The 18,344-nt window shown below is 42.6% G+C and overlaps 1 protein-coding gene and 1 long non-coding RNA gene across 3 annotated transcripts; one reads left to right on the forward strand and one right to left on the reverse strand.

The window, feature by feature from the left end:
- Positions 1–3,181: 3,181 nt before the first annotated feature.
- On the reverse strand, positions 3,182–8,597 carry LOC138105986 (uncharacterized). Of its 2 annotated transcripts, none has more exons than XR_011148846.1 (5): positions 8,413–8,597; positions 7,176–8,052; positions 6,227–6,335; positions 5,800–5,872; positions 3,182–4,306 (listed from the first exon to the last, which is right to left on the reverse strand). It is a non-coding gene; the product is annotated as an uncharacterized lncRNA (long non-coding RNA). The 2 variants fall into 2 exon arrangements; XR_011148847.1 differs by having other exon boundaries at positions 6,990–8,052.
- A 352-nt stretch (positions 8,598–8,949) lies between these two features.
- Positions 8,950–18,253, forward strand: CTHRC1 (collagen triple helix repeat containing 1). The gene is made up of 4 exons (XM_069005286.1): positions 8,950–9,102; positions 12,182–12,403; positions 13,758–13,974; positions 15,179–18,253. The coding sequence occupies exons 1-4, from the start codon at positions 8,965–8,967 to the stop codon at positions 15,319–15,321; spliced, it is 720 nt and encodes a 239-aa protein (XP_068861387.1). The 5' UTR covers positions 8,950–8,964; the 3' UTR covers positions 15,322–18,253.
- Positions 18,254–18,344: the final 91 nt, after the last annotated feature.

Raw genomic sequence — 18,344 nt, forward strand, 5'->3', positions numbered from 1 at the left:
TGAGAAACTGAGACAGAACAATGCTGGGAATTGTTCACATGAACACAGACTTATGAAGGAGTGAGGAACTTGAACAAGTACTTTCATCTAATGTTTACAGCATTTTTTCTTTCATGACCTCTAAAGACCTCCTTTAGATTATGTAGAATATGTATTTCCATACTGCTCATGCTGCCACCTTCTTAAAATATTGATTTTTAATTTTTTAATGTTATTCCTTTTTTTTAGGAATTTCTGAAAAAAATTGCTTTTGTGGTAACTTCTCTAAAAAGATAAATGCAAAGTAATTTTGAAGTTATAGCAATTACTGTGGGCTTAAAAATAGATAAAATATCAAAGAAGCGTGAAATACGAAGCAATAATCAAAACATTGACTGGCAGTGAAATGCATCAGTGGTAGATTGAGACTGTAGCACTTTGTGTGTTGCAGGGCAGCTGTACCAGGAAAAACAGACTCTGAAATCCCAGGGTGATCCTTACAGCCAAAGAGGCTGTGACCTCTCTGGGTGCTTTAACCGCAAAGAACCCAGGCAGTAAATGGAAAGTTAAAGTGCTGTTTGAATGCTCACAACAGTGATGAGAGGAAAGAATCTGAAAGAAAAGGGGCACAGAGATGAGTCAGGGCCCGGAAGACTGCCTGCCTTATCTTGAGGGGCAGTGCAGAATCTCATAAACAGTTTCTCTAACCAAAGGTATTTATTTATTTGCTTTCCTCTTGTTATCTGGATGAAGTTAAAATAAACCATTCATGTTAAAAGGGCTGTTCTGAACCTGTGAGAATAACTTCTTCCTGGGACATTTCCATCAGCCGAAGTTGTTTAATGGAGGCTGGCAATCTTCTGGAAGATGTACTGTAAATCCAGCTATTTACATTGATACAGCCATTTTAGTCTTGTTTGGTGCCACTGTTTGCAAGAAGCTAGAATATAGGATACTGACAGCTTCTCCAGACCTGGAATTATGTGTACCAAATAGTCTTTCTCTGAACGGAGCTGTCATAAATCACTTCAAATTATGCATTGCACTGAGTTTTCAGGTTGCATATAAAATCTTTTAAAGGGCAAGATGAATTTAGCATATCAAATAATACTTGATTTGTGAAATAAACAGCACCGGAAGTTACCAAAATGGTACTTTTATGGTACATGTTGTTTATACTGTATTTTACTGTTCCATTTTGCTAAATGTGTTTAGTGAAAACCAGAGTAGACTTTGCCTAGAGTGTAAATCTATGCACATATTTGAAAAAATAAATTGTTTATGTTTTAAACTATAAACAAAATAATGTTTGTAACATTTTAAAAGTGCTATTAGCAGAGAAGAAAAATACCTGCAGTATTAAAAACCTCTTTAAATCCTTCTGTTTATTTAAATTAAAAACCCCAACAATTCAGTGATGGAGCATTAACAAGCTGAAGTATCGCACTATTTTCTTTGACAACTGTTCAACTGATTTACAGAGAACTGTAGCTCCTTTTTCCTTACAGGATACAGAATATATTTGGTTTAAACAGTCAAATACAGTTGAAATTCAGAAGCAGAATTAAAAAAAAAAAGAAGAGTTGAACTTATTTTTATTAAAGAAGTTTAGCATTCTGCAAAACACTGAAAAATGCAGTAGCTGAAGAGGATGAGGAATCCTGTTTTGCTGTGAAGTTTGACCACCCAGTCTCAACATGCTGTTTCAAAAGGCTGCACATCAAAGGAGAAATGCTGCATCCTTCCCTTCACACTGGTTACTTGTTGGACCAGTCTTTGAAGGCATCTGGCTGCTCTCTGCCTGCATTCACTGGTAAAGTTCACTGACAGTACTAACCAGTGGTATTTGCAGTAATTGGGATGGCTGGCACCAAAGGTATTTCAGAGTCTCGTGAGTATAAATGTTATTTCCTGCATGTTACCTCTTTTTGCACTGATTCTTTTATGCCTTTACAGGTATCATACTTGTTTTTTTTAATGGACTAGAGTTTAATTAAAGCAGCTTATACCATGCGTTCATGAGCTTTCTGCTTTGTATACCTAGAAGCAGAGCTCAGAATGTATTTCTGATGTACATCTATGAAATCCACTTCTGTTTATTAACTGGATTTTACTTCCTATTAAAAACCACTTGAGATTAAAAGTATGATTAAAAGACTAAAACATGCCAGGACATTTATATCCAAGCTCTTTGTTAATGTTCATTCCCTGCATTTTAACTTTGATCACTGAAACAAACTGTAAAATAAAAGTTTGCTTTATTTCAGGTTTTACTAGTCGAAATAAAGTAATGGCCAATGAGATCTTTAAACAAATGATCTACATTCATTAAATAGGTCACAGCTTGTTTCTTAGCAGAGACAGGAGCTGGAGAGGGGAATAGTTCCTGCTGTTCGGAAGAAAGCACTTTTTGTGGAAGGGCAGTGCTAAACAGGGACTTGGTACTGGGCAGAGGTGATGTGGAGGGGTACTGACCTCCCTCCCAGAGAGCACACTCAGGTACAGCAGCATAGTCATGAGAGAACATCAGGTATTTTAAGGGGAAAGGTATTTTAGGACTTTTTTTTCCACAGAAGGTGAAGAGAAACAGCAAGAAAACATTTATTGCTGTTGAGTAGGTTTGCCAGAGGGGTGAGGGTGGGATGATTAGACATGGCCACCAAAGCAGTCTTAACAGGAAAAATTATGTTCAATGCTGGTCATGTATGAAGGACTAAGAGGACAATGTATGTCCCAGTTTATCTTCCTGATGGTCTACCTTACCACATGAAACTGGATCACAAGAAATTACTAGTAAATTAGTTATTAGTTGAAGGCTTAAGCTATCTAAAAAGCATTCTCCCCAGACCCAATTCTGGTAGTATCATATCTACTATGCGAGAGTGCATGTAATTCTTGAATGATTGAAGGTGGAGGCCTTGAGGAAGCTGAAGCAGTTGAACACGTTCCTTGGCACTGGGTTTGAGTCACTGATGTTGCCCTTTGGACACAGTCCTGTATGGGACTTGCTCTCCTTCCAGATTCCTACAGGCACGGCTGTGATCCAGACTTCCAAGTAAAGAACAAGTGGATGCACTACAGGGATAAATAATCCAGACACGTGTCATTCTGTGGAATGTGGAAACATGGCACTGACAGGTGTGATGTGCCAGTGAGTGGATGAAATGCAAATGTGTTGGGCTGGCTGAAGTCAGGGCTCACCATGGAAATTAATTTATTTTTCTTAAAATTTTTCTTAAACTTTTAGTAGGCAAGATTATCCTGAGAAAGACACCGAAAGATGCTGATAGTTGTGAGGAGATTCTGTATGGAGAGAAATGGACAGTCACCAAACCAGCAGGAAAACCCAAGAAAGCACACAAACACAAAAAAAAAAGGAGGGAGAACTTTTCCTCTTAAATGAATAGAACCTCAACAGCATTTTTAGGGCACACATCCTGAAAGTTCCTCTACTTGACAATGGGAAATTATGACCTCATAAATAAGATCTTTAATCAATCAAGAGATCCTGTAATTACAGCAAAGTTACAAGGAAACCACACTAAGTTATGCTCACAAAAGCATAGTTAGATGAGCACCTGCTGTAAAAATACAACTTAAAGAAAGGCTCAAAACCACATTTTTCTTCACAGGAACCTGGTGGGTCTTTTGCTGTTCTGGCTGAACACAATCTCCACATGAGCCAGGGATTCACATGCTTGATCCTTCCCAGTGCCATTGCACTAGTCAGTTGTTGATGCAAGTCAAACAGGATTCCTATATAAGCACATAAAACAATTTTAATGCAAGAGTTTACCTGTGGAAGTATCCTCAGGGCTAAAGGATGACCCCTCTGAACCACTTGTAAACCTCACTGTGCCTGACCCAGCAGCCCCAGTCCATCTCTTGCCATTTCAGTGACTGTGAGTCATCCGTGAGCAGATGCTGGGGGTGCTGCCCAGAAGCTCCACAGCCCTGCTTGCCTCAAGGCATGGGACTTTTTCACTGAGGTCAGTGTGGGTGTGAGGAGCCAGGTCACAGGAATGCCACAGGCTTCAAGCTCCACCACTACATCCAAGAAGCAGAGCTGCAGCAATCACAAATGTTCCCATCTGTCGTTGTTGTGGCTCTGCTTGTCTGTCTCCTGAGTTTTGTGCATCTGGGCCGGTTAGTTTGTTTCTTTGATCAAATCTTCTTGCATCCATAGGCTTCTGTGCATTTTGTGTGTGCCTGTTATGGTGGCTATAGGCATCTGGTTTTCTCTAAGCCACCTTGAAGGGCTCCAGAGCCCTGCCTCAGTCCTGCTCAGAGCTTGCTTATCCTGAGGAACTCCTTTTCAAAGGCCTCACTGGACACAAATAAAAGAAAACATTTCAAAGTTCAAGTCTATTCCTTTAATTTCGGGATTATCACTAATTTGAGGCATTACTTTCCAAAACTGGAAGGACAAACTTCTGGCAATACATTTGATGAATGGTGTAGAAAAACACAGATTGTGCCCTTCATTGGAAGAAGCCTTCCTATCTGAATGGAGCACTGTATTTCACATCCTAATAACCATTTATTAGCACAGGATTTAAGGAAAGTTAACTCAGTTCTGTATAAACCTTTCTATTCACTGAGGTTTCGTGAGGTAGCCAAGTGATTTTTCTACCACTGACTAATTCACAGCCACTCTAATGAGCAAATGTTCCTCCTGAGACTCAGCTCTCCCCTTGCACATGATGATTCACTGGACACCTAGTGAATTTAATTTAAAACTGGACTGAAATAATTTTCCCATTCTGAAAGTCCTTGAACAACCCAATCTAAGTGGACCTGCTTCAGATGTGCTCCAGATCCCCCTGCAGACCCAAATGTTTCCATGACTGCAGCTGGGATTGCGCCAGCTGCTCTTGGGTGCAGACTTGCAGAGGTACAGACCAGAAATTTGCAACCAGCAGTCAATAGAAACTGTATGGGCTTTTCATCATAAAGTTTACACTATGGAATTATCTGGGTGTCCAGAGTTATTCTTTATCAGTGAAGCAGACAGTTCTCCCAAATAGTTTTATTAAAGTTTATCTCTCTCTGACTGTTTGTGAATAGTGTTTAGTTTAAAATATTCAGTGCCATCATTATTATTGTAAAAACACAGTTATGGGGAAATGCAACTATAAATCAGCTGATGGCTTGGACAGAAAAAAACAGATCTGCCTGGAACCGCAACAGGCAATGCAAGAAACTGTTTCCATAAGTTTTCACTGGTATCTGATCTATGTCTTGCTCTTGTCAGAGACAATGTTAAAGATTTATCTCCATAGAACACATAATTAATATGAGGAATAAAAAGTATTAATTCTCTCGTGTTTTCTATTGTGTAAAAATACATTTCCTATAGTAACATTAAGAACTGACGTGAGCTTATTCAGAAGTGAAGAATTAACTCTTAACTCCAGGATATTTTTTTTCCTCACACTCATAAAATGCTGTCCTCCTGTATATGAACACAGGAATCCTCTTCTGCAGAAGGGTGAGCACATGCCCCAAATAAGATTTTAAGATTCAAATGTTAATATATGTACCTGCAAAGCACTGCTGTGGCTATATTGCTTTGAACATTTTATGTAGAAGCTACTGGAAGACTTTTTAAAAATAGGCATATCTGTGCTAGTAAAGCAATAAAAGAGAGGGAGAGATTTTTGGATTTTTTTAATATTACACACGCTATATGAATCATATATTTAAATTAAGAAATCTTAGAAGGGACTAAGGCCAAAATCCCATTCATTTTTATGCAATTCCAAAGGGTTTTTTTGTGGGAGAAGTTGGAATCCATTTCTTAAATCTGTAATAAATTACCCGAGAGCTCTTAGTTTGGTTTTCTTCTACAGCAGTACAGACAGCTCTTTGTCTCCTTGATCAGACCAGCAGCCTGCAAAGAGCCATTTGAAAAAGTCAAAGTTTTCCCTGATCTCAGCCTTTTACACCAACTTACAAGTCACTCTAAAATATCAGTAATAAAGTGAACAAGATCTAAATTACGAACCCCACAATTAAAAGCACCAAGGGCAGATCAGCAACGGTGCTGAGTGTTGTGATGCTGAGCACTGCAGTGCTAACTTTGAGCGCTCTGCTGTTACCCTGGTGTACAATAACATGCTCTCCAAAGGAAGGCAGAGATCAGGCTGCCAGCAAAAGTCAAAACCCCAAGACATCCCCAGAACAGGGAAATGTATAAAGCAGTAAGAGTTAAAGGCAGATGAAAAGTCCAGGCCTTGGCACTTACCTTACTGGGCCTCTTTTGTCTCAGGATCCTCAGCCTTGAGCTTTCTGTAATATTTAGACACCTAAGTCTGGTGTTTCCGGTTCCCTGCAGTTATTTCATGCTGTAAAGACTAAGGATTGAATAACCATTGAATTGAATAGCAATTATTTACTGGTTGAATTCAAAACAGTGTACTAACAAACAGTATTCATAAACTGGAATAGTTTGCACAGGAAAGGCAGAGAGACCCAGTGACCCCACGGCCAGTCTCTTGAATTTAAGCATGTTATGGCTGAGGTGAATGGAAACATGTGTGTATGGGAACATCCTCCTCTCCAGACTTGTGTGTCTGGATTTTTGGGATGCTGAGAGGCTATGTGAGGGGGGGGGAAGCAGCTCAAGCTGCAGCAGAGAGACTGCACTCATGGCATCAGCCTCATCATATGAGCGTCTGAAGTGCAAGATGCACTGACTGTGCCACGGTGACCTTGTGTGAGCCTGCCCAGGCCGTGCAGGAGCAGACTGGCCATCTGGGAGATTTCAGTGACATTTACGTGGTGGATGTAGCAACTCGTAATGTTTGCTGATATGTTTGTGAGGCCACATATAAAAGATGAAGCCTATATCATATGGCAGTAGGGATAAAATGAAGGAATCACTAATTGATGTAATATGGATCGTGGTCAGTGGATGCTCAGGCAATTTTATTACCACAGCTCCTTTTAGCTGCAAAATAGTTAAGGCAAAGTAGATCAGTAGTTCTGATTCAGTTTGAGTATCTTACCAGCATTCAGCAGTGGTCGGTGCCCTCAGAAACAAATATATCAGAAGCCCACAGAACATAAGCCTAACAGATGGCAAGGCTTGCTTGAACTGAAGCAGGTTAAAGAGGATGTTGACATTTCTGTTTTCCAGATGGAAATGCACACTGCAAGTCAAATGAGTGCTAGGAACTGCACAAGGCACTCACCAGAGCTCAAAGCAGATGTCCCACCATTGTTTGCTAAGACCTTCTCTTACAGTTCTCCGAAGTTTGCTTCCTCTGGCAAAGCCGTTTGGAACTTCAAAGCTTCTAATCCACACTCAAATTAATGGTGACCAAAGCCAGGTGGGGAAATAATCATGAATGTCCATGCAAATTTTGTTCTCTAAAATCCTGATTGCCTTAGGAAGGTATGCAGTGCTGCTGCACTGTGTGCTTCATCTGCTGCACCTTGCCTGAGGAAATTAATTCTGTAATGTAGAAGTTTGGCACCCTGTGAAGGGACACGCCTTAGCAACAGCCTGTGTTGATGCTGAGGATCCCAAACCCTTGGTAAGGATGCCTGTGTGAACATGCAGGTGACACAGAAATCAAACATCACCACCTTCACAGTATTGCCATCAGCCCGGGCCAGAGGAGCAGGGGTTGATGACAGCACTGCACGATTGCTCCATGAAGTCTGTAGATGCTGACTGAGGCTGTCACCAAAGCAATATTACAATTAAGGATTTACATCATTCCATAAATTTTCCCAACTGGTTTAGGGAATCATTATTATTTACCAGCTGTTTTTTGAAGTTGGCAAGGTGTAATGCTTCCCTTCTTCACAAGGTAGGAGCCCTCACCTCAGCAATGTGGCTGACGTCAGTCCCAGTTCTCAGGACAGTGAGTGACTGGGTTGATGACAGCAATGTGAGTGACCTGTGCTGTAAATCTCACTTCACTGCTGTTGTTCCACCAGTACAGACATGGAAAGGGGAGAAAGGCAGGAGTGGCTTAAAGTGCAGAGCCACATGTAGGGGTTCAGTCTTCTGTGGTTCTGTGCAGCCTATTTGAATGACTCAACTTCTTGTAGCATTCTTTCCTGCAGGAGAAATGTGTGGTTTTGTTAAATACTTCAGAAAAAAAAGGTTGAAGCTTACCTCGCCCTTCTGGAAACTCTACCTCTACAAATCCCACGAAGTTTGCAGTATACAGAAGCTACCTCTCAAACATCTGTTACTTCTATTTTGAATTATTAAGGATATAACACATCCTTTATTTTATAGTGCTTTCATTTCTAGAATGATGAGAAGTAAAGTACGATTTTAAATGAAAGCAAAATAAGATGAGTAGCCAAGAGCTTTTCTTCTGTTACTAAATTGACAATGTTCAGTCTAGCAATACCAGGTTTTTCGAAAAAGTCCAAAATCCGCTATTGTTCAGAAGAATTTTGTGTCCTTACCTTGACTTCTGTTAAAATTAAGTCTGTGATTGATGTCCAGCTGATGTTTTATCACAGTTTCCCCTCACGGTGCATCAGGATCCCGTTGTGGCGTTAGGCGGTTTCTTGCCGAGACAGCAGCTCCTTCATCGGAAAGGAGTTACCGACTGCCGAGCGAACACCTGAAAACGTGGAAGCGAAGTGCCTGGGGCTCCGGGAGAGCCGGGAGGGGCTCCGGGAGAGAGCCGGGAGGGGCCCGCAGCGCTGCTGCCGCTCGGCGCGGCGCGGCCGGGGGCTCCATCGCCCGGGGAAAGCTCGGCGGGGCCGGCCCGAGGGGGCGGGAGCCCCCGGCCCCGTGCCAATGGCTGCGGGGGGGTGGCTCTGCCCGGCCGTCTCGCTCGGTTACAGGATGGAAATTCCCGGCCTCCCCGGGGAGGGAGCTCGGGCTGCGCGCTCTGAAAGGCTCATTTATCCCCGCGCTGCCGCCCAGAGCGGCGGACCCGGGCTCCTGCTGCAGCCGGCCCCGGCGCATCCCCGGCCCCGGCGCATCCCCGGCCCGCGCCGCCCCGCACGATGCCCCGCGCCCCGGCCGCCGCCGCCCCGCTGCTGCTGCTGCTGGCGCTGCTGCTGGCGGCGGCCCCGCCGCACGGCGGCTCCGAGAGCCCCAAGGGGAAGCAGAAGGCGCTCCGCCAGCGGGAGGTGGTGGACGTGGTGAGAGCGGCGGGGCCGGGAGCGGGGCCGGGGGCCAGGGGCCGGGAGCGGGGCGGGCGGGGGTGTTGGGGGAGCCGTGCGGGCGGGGGGCGGCTGGAGGAGCCTTGGAGCCGCTTTTTTATTGTAAAGATGTGAAAAAATCGATAAATCAGAGGCTTTCGGAAAACCTCGCGGCCGCTGCAGGCAGGGCAGCGCCGCTCCCGCGCTGCTGGGCATCTCTCGTGGTTCAGTTAATTACGCCCTTGTTGTGCTGAATCAGGAAATTGCTGAGAACGGACTGGACGGTCTTCGACAGAAACCTCAGGGATTCGGCGGCCCGGTGTGTGTTTTAGTGTTTTCCTCATCGGGCCAGGGTCGGGGGTGGTGGCCGGAGCCGGCGGAGCCCCCACTCCCCGCCGTGCCCGATGCCGGGGGGACATCGCGGCGGGACCCGAGGCAGCGCCGTGGGCTGGTTCCTGCGCTCAGCGCACCGCAGGGGCAACCCCGAAACCTTAGAGTCCTTCCAACATAAGTCGTAAATGCTGTTTAGTTCCTTCCAACATAAGCAGTTAACTGTTGTTTAGCTCCTAAAAGGCTAGTGCATAAACAGTAATAAAAGAAGTACACAAGATTAAAAAAAAGTCTGCTCTTCAGCAGATACTCTGAAAACTATCTGCATGCTTACCGAACCCACTTTTCCTTGGAGTCGCATGAATGCATTATTCCCTTTGGCGGCAGGGACTGCACACCACTGTTTGTAATTCCATTGCTACTAGAAACCTGAAAGCATTGGGACTATCCCATCTCAGGGATACATGACAGGAGGGAAATTTTCCACTCCTTGGAATGTAGAAAGCAGATGTGAAGGTAATGTGTGAGCTGCTGGACTGCCGTTCCCCTTCTATAGAAAACCAGTGGTATGGTCATTCCTTCCATGATCGTCACAGAGATCACCGAAAGTGATGTGCTGGAAGCACCACTGATAGCAAAGCTCCTTCCCTTTCACTTCTTCATTGCCTTTTTACTTTTATTGTGGAAATTGAATTGCATTGAGAATAAGGAGTCTGTACACATGGATGATCTTACACTTTCTGTTGGAGCAGTATTTTAGGCTCCCTCATTTCTTTGAAATTGCTCGGTGCTTTTTGGGTGCAACAGAGTGAGCAACGAAGTGCAGGTAAATCAGTGGCAGCTGACTCGTGCACAGCCCAGCTGTACAGACTGCTTCAGCAAAAGCCTTGCCAGGGCAGAGTGAAGGCAGGACCGAGGGGGGATCTTGCCTTCAGTGGATGTTTAAAATACTTTTTATGCATTTCTAGCTTAAGAAATCGTGAAAAGACTTGATTTGGCAAGACAGACAATTTTATTTGGAGTGGAGCCCAAAGCCCAGATAATTCTTGTGCTCCCTTTTATTTCTTGGGATGTGCCATGGCTGAGGTGCTCTCCCTCTCTGGCTGTGGGTAGCAGCTCCTCTGTGGAGGCAGGCCAGCCCTTCTTAGTGTCTCTGGGGATGGGGGGCAATAGGCCAGAGCTTTGGCCTGCCCCCAGCTCTTGCCTATTTCCACATTCAGGATTTCTGTGGTGAGTAACCACATGTAAAAGCCAGAGCCAGTCACTGTTTCAAATAGAGTCCAGTAGGAAAGCAACAGCAAAACCAGATAACTGGTGCTGTGTGAAATAGCAATGTCCTTGCATTGTTCTCCTGGGTTGGCGTGTGTTTTGCCAATCTTCTCTTCAGCTAACTTTTCTAAAACATGGCTTTCTTCATTAAAATATTCCAATACTTCCACCGCCTTTAGCCAGCAGTGTTTTCCTCTGGTGAAGGTAGTTAGGGAAAGCTAGCAAACCATTAATCGAACCCTCATTTTACTTCTTACTAGACCTCTCCATCTAATCACTGATTTTATTTTTGGAGTGGCTCCAGCTAAGCCTGCGATGGGTATGCTGACTTTTGCACCAGAGCCTGTGAAAAGGCACAGCCTCAGTGAAGAAAATTCACCAGTCTGACAAAGGAGAGAGGGCAGAGGCTGTAGTTTACAGCTCCTTCAGTGCAGACAGGGGCATGGCTGGCATGAGGGGGAATAGTTACAGCACTGTTTCTTTTTGGAACAGGTGGGGATTCGGTGGTTTAAAATAGATGAAGACGAATAAATGTGAGAAAGAGGAAGAGCAGAATATAGCTATCTGTGAGGATTTGGGATGAAGACTGGAGGAAGCAGTCAGTCATCAGATGGGAAAGAGCATATGAAGTAAAAGCCATGGCCAGCCCCTGCAGGCTCCTGCTCAGCATTTCCGTGCCTGCTGACACCAGCGTTCCTTCCGCATCCCGGCACTCAGGCTGCTGGGGGAAGGACCTCTGGGCTTCACAAACCTCCTCTCCAAGGCAGGAAATCCCAAGTCTCATAAAGTGAAAGTGTGTTAACATGGAGTTTGGAAGAGCAACATTTGACCTTTCCTAATATTGTGATGTTAGCAAGGATATTAGTGTGCCATCCTCCCATGTGTGCCTTCCCACTGTAACAAACAGGGTTCCTGGGCTCAGATTTATTCCAGGGTGCAGCTTCCCACGTCCATATCACCATCCATTTGTGTGCATTCTGGAGTCTGACTTGGGCTTGATTATCATGATGTGGTTCTGTCCCAGAGGAGCAGTGACAGAAGAAAAGTGGCATTAACCTTTCCTCTCTATGAAATGGAAAATTTTCTTCACAATTATACAAGTAATGGTGGGTTAGGAGAAATTAACTACTAACGTGACTTCTTTTTTTGTTTCTGTATTGAAATATTTTGACTCTTCTGAGGTTTTCCAACAGGTTTTAATTCTTGGACTAGGTAAATTTTTAATTCTAGGATTTATGTATCTTTTCATTAAAAAAATGACATCTTATTTTACAGCAAATTCTGCTGGCTCTGCTTATCTTTCAAAAGCTACTCTTCTTTTTTTTTTCTTCTTTGGAACCATTTTTTTAGAGATGTAGAAATAGCCCATTAACTGTGGCACAGCAGGGGTTTTGTGTTTTGTTGTTATTCATTTGTGTTTGTGACTTGGTTACCCTTGGAGTGAAGGGACGGAAGCAGCAAGATCTGTTCTGTGTTTCAGTATAATGGCATGTGCTTACAAGGCCCCAGTGGCGTTCCTGGACGGGATGGAAACCCAGGAGCCAATGGGATCCCTGGGACACCTGGGATTCCGGGACGGGATGGGCTGAAAGGGGAGAAGGGCGAGTGCATGCGGGAGAGCATCGAGGAGTCCTGGACACCCAACTTCAAGCAGTGCTCGTGGAGTGCGTTAAATTACGGCATCGACCTTGGGAAGATCGCGGTAAGTCAGCTCTGCCCGGAGCTGCTGCACCACCCACAGCAGCCTCTGGCCTGCCTCTGGGAGCTGGCCAGCACCAACCATACAGGTTTCCTGCTGGGACCTTTTTCTGCATGCGAGGGTGACCTTCTCAAAGGTTTAGCGACTTCAGTTTCCTCTCAGCTGTGTTTCAGCTATGTGCCTGTTTAATTTCTGTAATAGAGTTTCAGAAGAATTTTGTGGCTGGTGTAAGACCAGATCTGTAACTGTAAGGCTGAAAGTCACAATACCAAAAAAGTACCTCTGGCTTGCCCAAAACAGGGCAAGGTTTTAACCATTTCAGTCCTAAGGAGGATCTTTAGGATTGAAATGGTACATCTTTAATCTGTTAATTGTACAACTTTATAACTCTTCTGTTTAATCTGTACATTTTTTTAATCTGTTTAATCTGTATATCTTTAATCTGTTAATTATACCTGTCTTTATAACTCTTGCTTCAAAGTGGTTGTTCACTGAAACTCAGTTGCAGGATGCTACTGCAAAGGATCAGCATTGCTCAGGAGCAGAATTGCCAATGTCACCCAGACTGACAGTCCGTCCTCCACTGAAGCCCTGGGTGTAAAACTTTCAAACACTTTGGTGTAAGCCCAGAAAAAATCCCTCCTCAATCCCAGCTATGAAGCAAAGCCTGGAGTGGTTACAGCAATTTAGTTGCTGTGCTGTGGCTAGAGGGAGAATCAACTTTTTCAGTAGACTTCTTTTTTTCCCCATGATATCCAACATTTTGAAGACAGGGTAACAGCCACTTAAAAACCTGAAAATACTTATTTTTCAGTTGTGGAGCTTTTATCAGGGTATAAACCTTGTCTTGTGATAATTTTTATCAGGGTATAAACCTTGTCTTGTGATAATTGTTAACTCCGGGATTTCTGGTAGCAGAGACAGGAACTGCTGTCTTGTCATGCAAGGATCTGGGGATTGGACTAAATGATCTTCAGAGGTCCCTTCCAATCCTTATGATTGTGTGATGCTGTGGCTTGAGTGCAGCTTTCAGAGAGCTTATACCCCTTTACATAAATCCCAGAAGGTAACTACGCTACCAACTTAACAGCAGGTGTAATCTAAATAAAGTTAAGAATTTCCATAATCCATTTCTGCTTTACCATCTAGCACGTGCTGTTCTGATTTGCATCTTTGCACCATGTGGCATTTGCCAGGCTCAAGTTTTGTTTTTTTTTTTCCTAGAGGGGACTAAAGAGAATAGCCAAAGCATTTTGAAATAAATATATTCCTAAATATGTGTCCAAAGTATGAATCCATAGAAAATGAATAGGTTCAAGCCCAGAGGTTTGCACCAAAGCGTTTTGTCTCCTGTCAGGAATGTACCTTTACCAAGATGCGGTCGAACAGCGCTCTGCGCGTGCTCTTCAGCGGCTCACTGCGGCTCAAGTGCAGGAACGCCTGCTGCCAGCGCTGGTACTTCACTTTCAATGGGGCAGAGTGTGCTGGGCCACTTCCTATTGAAGCCATCATATACCTAGACCAAGGAAGCCCGGAGCTGAATTCTACTATTAACATACACCGAACTTCCTCAGGTATGCACGCCGGGAGAGCAGAGATGGAGTAGAAGGCAGTAGCAGTTACCAAAGGCAGAGAGTGCCATCTGCCTCACAAGGTCAGAGGACTGAAACAGGAGGCAGAAGAGTGGCCAGCTAACACTTTTTCCTCTTACTCTTCTGCCTCAGAGGTGACTATTGATAGTAACAGAATTATAATTATTTATTAAGTGGTACTTTATTGCTGTGTTATTTTTCATGGTATTTATATCCAGAGATTTAGAAATGGAAAACACTTCTATACAGACAGTTCTACTGATCTCTGCCACAACATGAATACAGAGACATTCTGTGCATTAGCCTATGGAGAAACAGCCTTACTGCCAAGTAGACAGTGTCATCCTGGCTTAAAATACCGGTATTTGCACATTATCTGTGCACAAAATGAGACTTATTCCTCCTGCAATTTCTACTCTGATTTCAGGTGGGGCACACAAGTACCTCCAAAGTGAAATACCTAGGAGCAATTATTCATTTGCTAAGCTGAGGCAAATTAGTGAAGTCATTCAACATGAAAGGATGTGATGCTAGGAAAAGGGAATGCAAAGTCTGTGCTCTTTCTCCATTTTCCTCCCTGTAGCACATGACTACATGAAATCTAACGTCTAGAGCTATCATAGGATTTCTTCAGCATAGGGGTAAAGCTGACTGATCTTCATTACCCAACCTCCAACTAGTGGTGCTAGTGGGGCATCAGGAGTGGAACTTTATAGAGGAGGAGTGAATTAGGAGTGGAAAAGCTTACAGGGTAGCAATCACCTTTACAGGGCTTAGCTGTAAGCCAGGTATGGCTGTGCCCCCACCCCCTCCCATCACAGCTAGAAAGATGGCTGGAAGGGTATGGAGCCATAGTCCAGCTCCCAGTGTGTAAATTTGGGTATTTAAAGCTGCAGGTATACCTCCCATTGAGCCATCCTCTGGATTGTGATCTGCTTCAGGCATTGCAATGAGTGTCAGGCAGCAGCATGACAGAGGCACTGCATGGCTGTAACTGATGTTGCCACATCTCTATGTAGTAGTTTTTATTTCTGAAATTGTTCTAGAATTCTAAAAACTGTTAACATTTACAAAGTAGTACAAGCTTGCAAGGAACTGCTGTTCTTAAGTACTCGTGTCCACCTTCAGTTGCAACATACAAAGGGACTGTGTCTGCTGAGGTAACCTGATTTTTGTCTTTAACCAGTGGAAGGTCTGTGCGAAGGGATCAATGCTGGCTTGGTGGATATTGCCATCTGGGTTGGGACTTGCTCAGATTATCCACGGGGAGATGCTTCTACTGGATGGAATTCAGTCTCCCGAATCATCATTGAAGAACTGCCAAAATAACTTCCCTTCCTTTTTATAATACCTTTTTTTAAAAGAAAATTTTCTACTATTTTCTTCAGAATTTATTTCAATAGAGTTGGATGCAAGTACTGGACTGAAAGGCACCAAAGCCTTGCATCTGTAGCCTTTGTCTTGTTTTGCACATGGCAGAGGCTTTTTATAATAACCATTTTAGAATACAAATATCAAAACAAAGTTCATTAACTTTTTAAATTTCTTTTTTGATGTAATACCACCACTGATTTTAGAATTGACCATAACTTTTTGTATCAAATAAATAAGACCTTTTACAAAAAAAAAATCCAGGTTATTTTATTGATCATTAATCTGCTTAAGGTATTTTACACGGTGTTATGATACACGATTTTAGTAGAAGGCTTTAGAGATAAAGTTCTAAGAAAGTAAAATCAGGTATTGGCTTTAGCCTTCAGAAAACATATACAAAATTCACTCCTGTGAACCTGACTGCAGAATAGGATGCACTGCTGTTACAGTCTTGGCTCTCAACAAACTCCTGGTGACTTAACTGTGACTAGACAATGTGGTAAATGTTAAATACCTCACTGTGAACAACTGAGCAAACCCAGACTATCTAAGCTCTCCTTCCCTTGCTTGCTCCTTGATAGAATGGATTTCAGTGTAATACCTATGACTGGTCTCCACTACTAAGATGCAGACACTAAATAATTTTACAGTTACAGCACTTAATTTCATTGCTCCAATAAAATAACTCTCCTGGATTTAGCCTTTCATATATATAGAACCACTTTGGTATTGGTTAAAAGCTAGATATGTTAATAGTTTAGAAGATACAGAAATAAGGCAGGTTCAAATGCCTAGGCTTTCAAAAAGGGAACTGGTAAAGTGAAACAATGATGTCCCAGCTGTTTGACAAGTGACAACAGCAATCATTCCAACAGACCATTAGCTTCAGTGTTTTAAGTATTTTCTTTCAAATGCTGCAAGTGATATACTCAAATATTTTTTAAAATTGTACACATTATAAAAATAAACCATAGTCATGTTTGTATTACAAAATCAATTTTACATTAATGAAATAAAAAACACATGAAAAGCATGTACAACATGCAAAAATCTCCACTCTTCCCAGAAATTAAAAGGAAAAAAACCCCAATAAATTTGAGATAATGAATTTATTTCAGCTATTTTAGGATTAAATCTCATCTTCTTTTCTGAACAGGCTGTAATGTCTCCCCCAGGCATCTCTCACCTTGGTAGCTCTTGCCAGTAGCTGTTGTTGCAGATACCAGGGCAGCACACCTGCAGTGAGGGGAGCACTTGGGCTTGCCCAACTGCAAGACTGTGTGTGAGATTTGCTGCAAGCCAGCAAGCTACACAGCTGGTATTCTGTCTCTGAAGAACTGTAATGTTTTCACTGGCTTGGACGATGGTTTTAAGGTATCTGAACACAAACAAGTTACTATGAACTGAGCTATGGTGTGCATTTACAGAAAGTCAGTTAACATACAGTAAGTGATTGTGCCCATGCTCGCAGTCTCTGCATTTATCCTGAAGCACGAGTAAGCTGTTCTGGGCCTAGAGCACACTAATCCAGGGTAGTATGTGCACAGCTTTTTTTCTTTTATGCTTTTTGCATTTGTCTTCACAATATATTTTGGACCCTGGGTGGCAGAGTTAACTCAGTGTTCCACTAAATTCATTCTGTGTACCACAAAACACCCAAACCCAAGGAAGTGCCCTCCAAAGGCAGAAGAAGTTGCTGTTATGGATCTACATAATATACATGGTAAACTTCCAGTAAATTTATCTTCAGCTAAATACACACGAACCTTCCTTAATAAAAACCAAAGCCAGCCATACTGGCCCCAGATGAGATTATTATTTCTGATGAGATTATCAACTGTATCAGTAGAGGGGATGGGATTGTGGAAGAGAAAGTGTAAATTATTAATAAAGTTAGTTATACCCAAAATGTGGTATGTGGCAATAGTATCTACAAAAACAAGCAAGTGGATTGCCGAATGAGGATTCAAAATACTGAGTAGTGTCTGTAGCTTTCCAGATTTTAAAATTTAAACCAATCCCCTAATCAGTTAAGTTTTGATTAAAAATTGTTCTTTCTGCTTTAGGTTAGTCTGGTAAACAGGAAACTTCTCTAAGTGATTATTCTGCTCCCTATGTAACTACCTGTCGAATAGCCTTTGCTAATTAATTTCCTAGTTAAATGATACTTTCTAGATACCACTTAGTATCTTCTTACCAAGAGCAGAAGGAAGATTATTATGGTCAGTAATGTATTTTCTTAAAGAACTAAAAAAACCCAAAACCACCAAACCCAGAACTCTAAAAAGTACGAATTCTTGATGGCAATTATTGGTATGGAAAAAAACGTAATTATTATACAAATTTACTGAGATGTACTATAATTTATCATTAAGTTAGCAATCAATATATTAACAATCTTTTCCTTAAACCAAATCAGAAGACATTAACGGATTGTTCTGTTTTTTTTGAAGAAAGTCCTGTGCACAGGATTTTTTTAGACTAGAAACTTTTTTTCCAGAGAATATTCTTGAAAGTAAGTATTTGGTCCTATTTGTTATTACACTGGTTTGAACACTGCATCACTCTGGGATTACTAGAAAAAAAATCCTCATTTTTAAAATGTAAGCCCGCTTTCAAATATGCATTTACTTAGTAATATTTGGTCAGATGTATCATTAATGGAGACACTCTGGCACAGAGAGAGATGGAGAGAGAATGGAAGAGAGAGAAAAGTAATTAAGTGGCCAGCAATGCACACAGCATACATCAGTCTGGTGCTACAACCAAGTCAAAAACCACAGTGCAAGTCTGTCCTGGTATGAGACAAGAACTGAGTTTCATCAGCCTTGCAATTATTCAAACCCAAGAATGGACAGCTGTTTTAAAAAACAATTTCCGTTTCCAAATTGCACCCCACTGAGGCAGCATTTTTGTGTTGGATGAGCAATGGAGGCTGGAGCATTCCATATCCTAAAATCTGACAAATAACACAGAGG

Source organism: Aphelocoma coerulescens, chromosome 2, assembly GCF_041296385.1.
Source record: "Aphelocoma coerulescens isolate FSJ_1873_10779 chromosome 2, UR_Acoe_1.0, whole genome shotgun sequence".
NCBI lineage: Eukaryota > Metazoa > Chordata > Aves > Passeriformes > Corvidae > Aphelocoma > Aphelocoma coerulescens.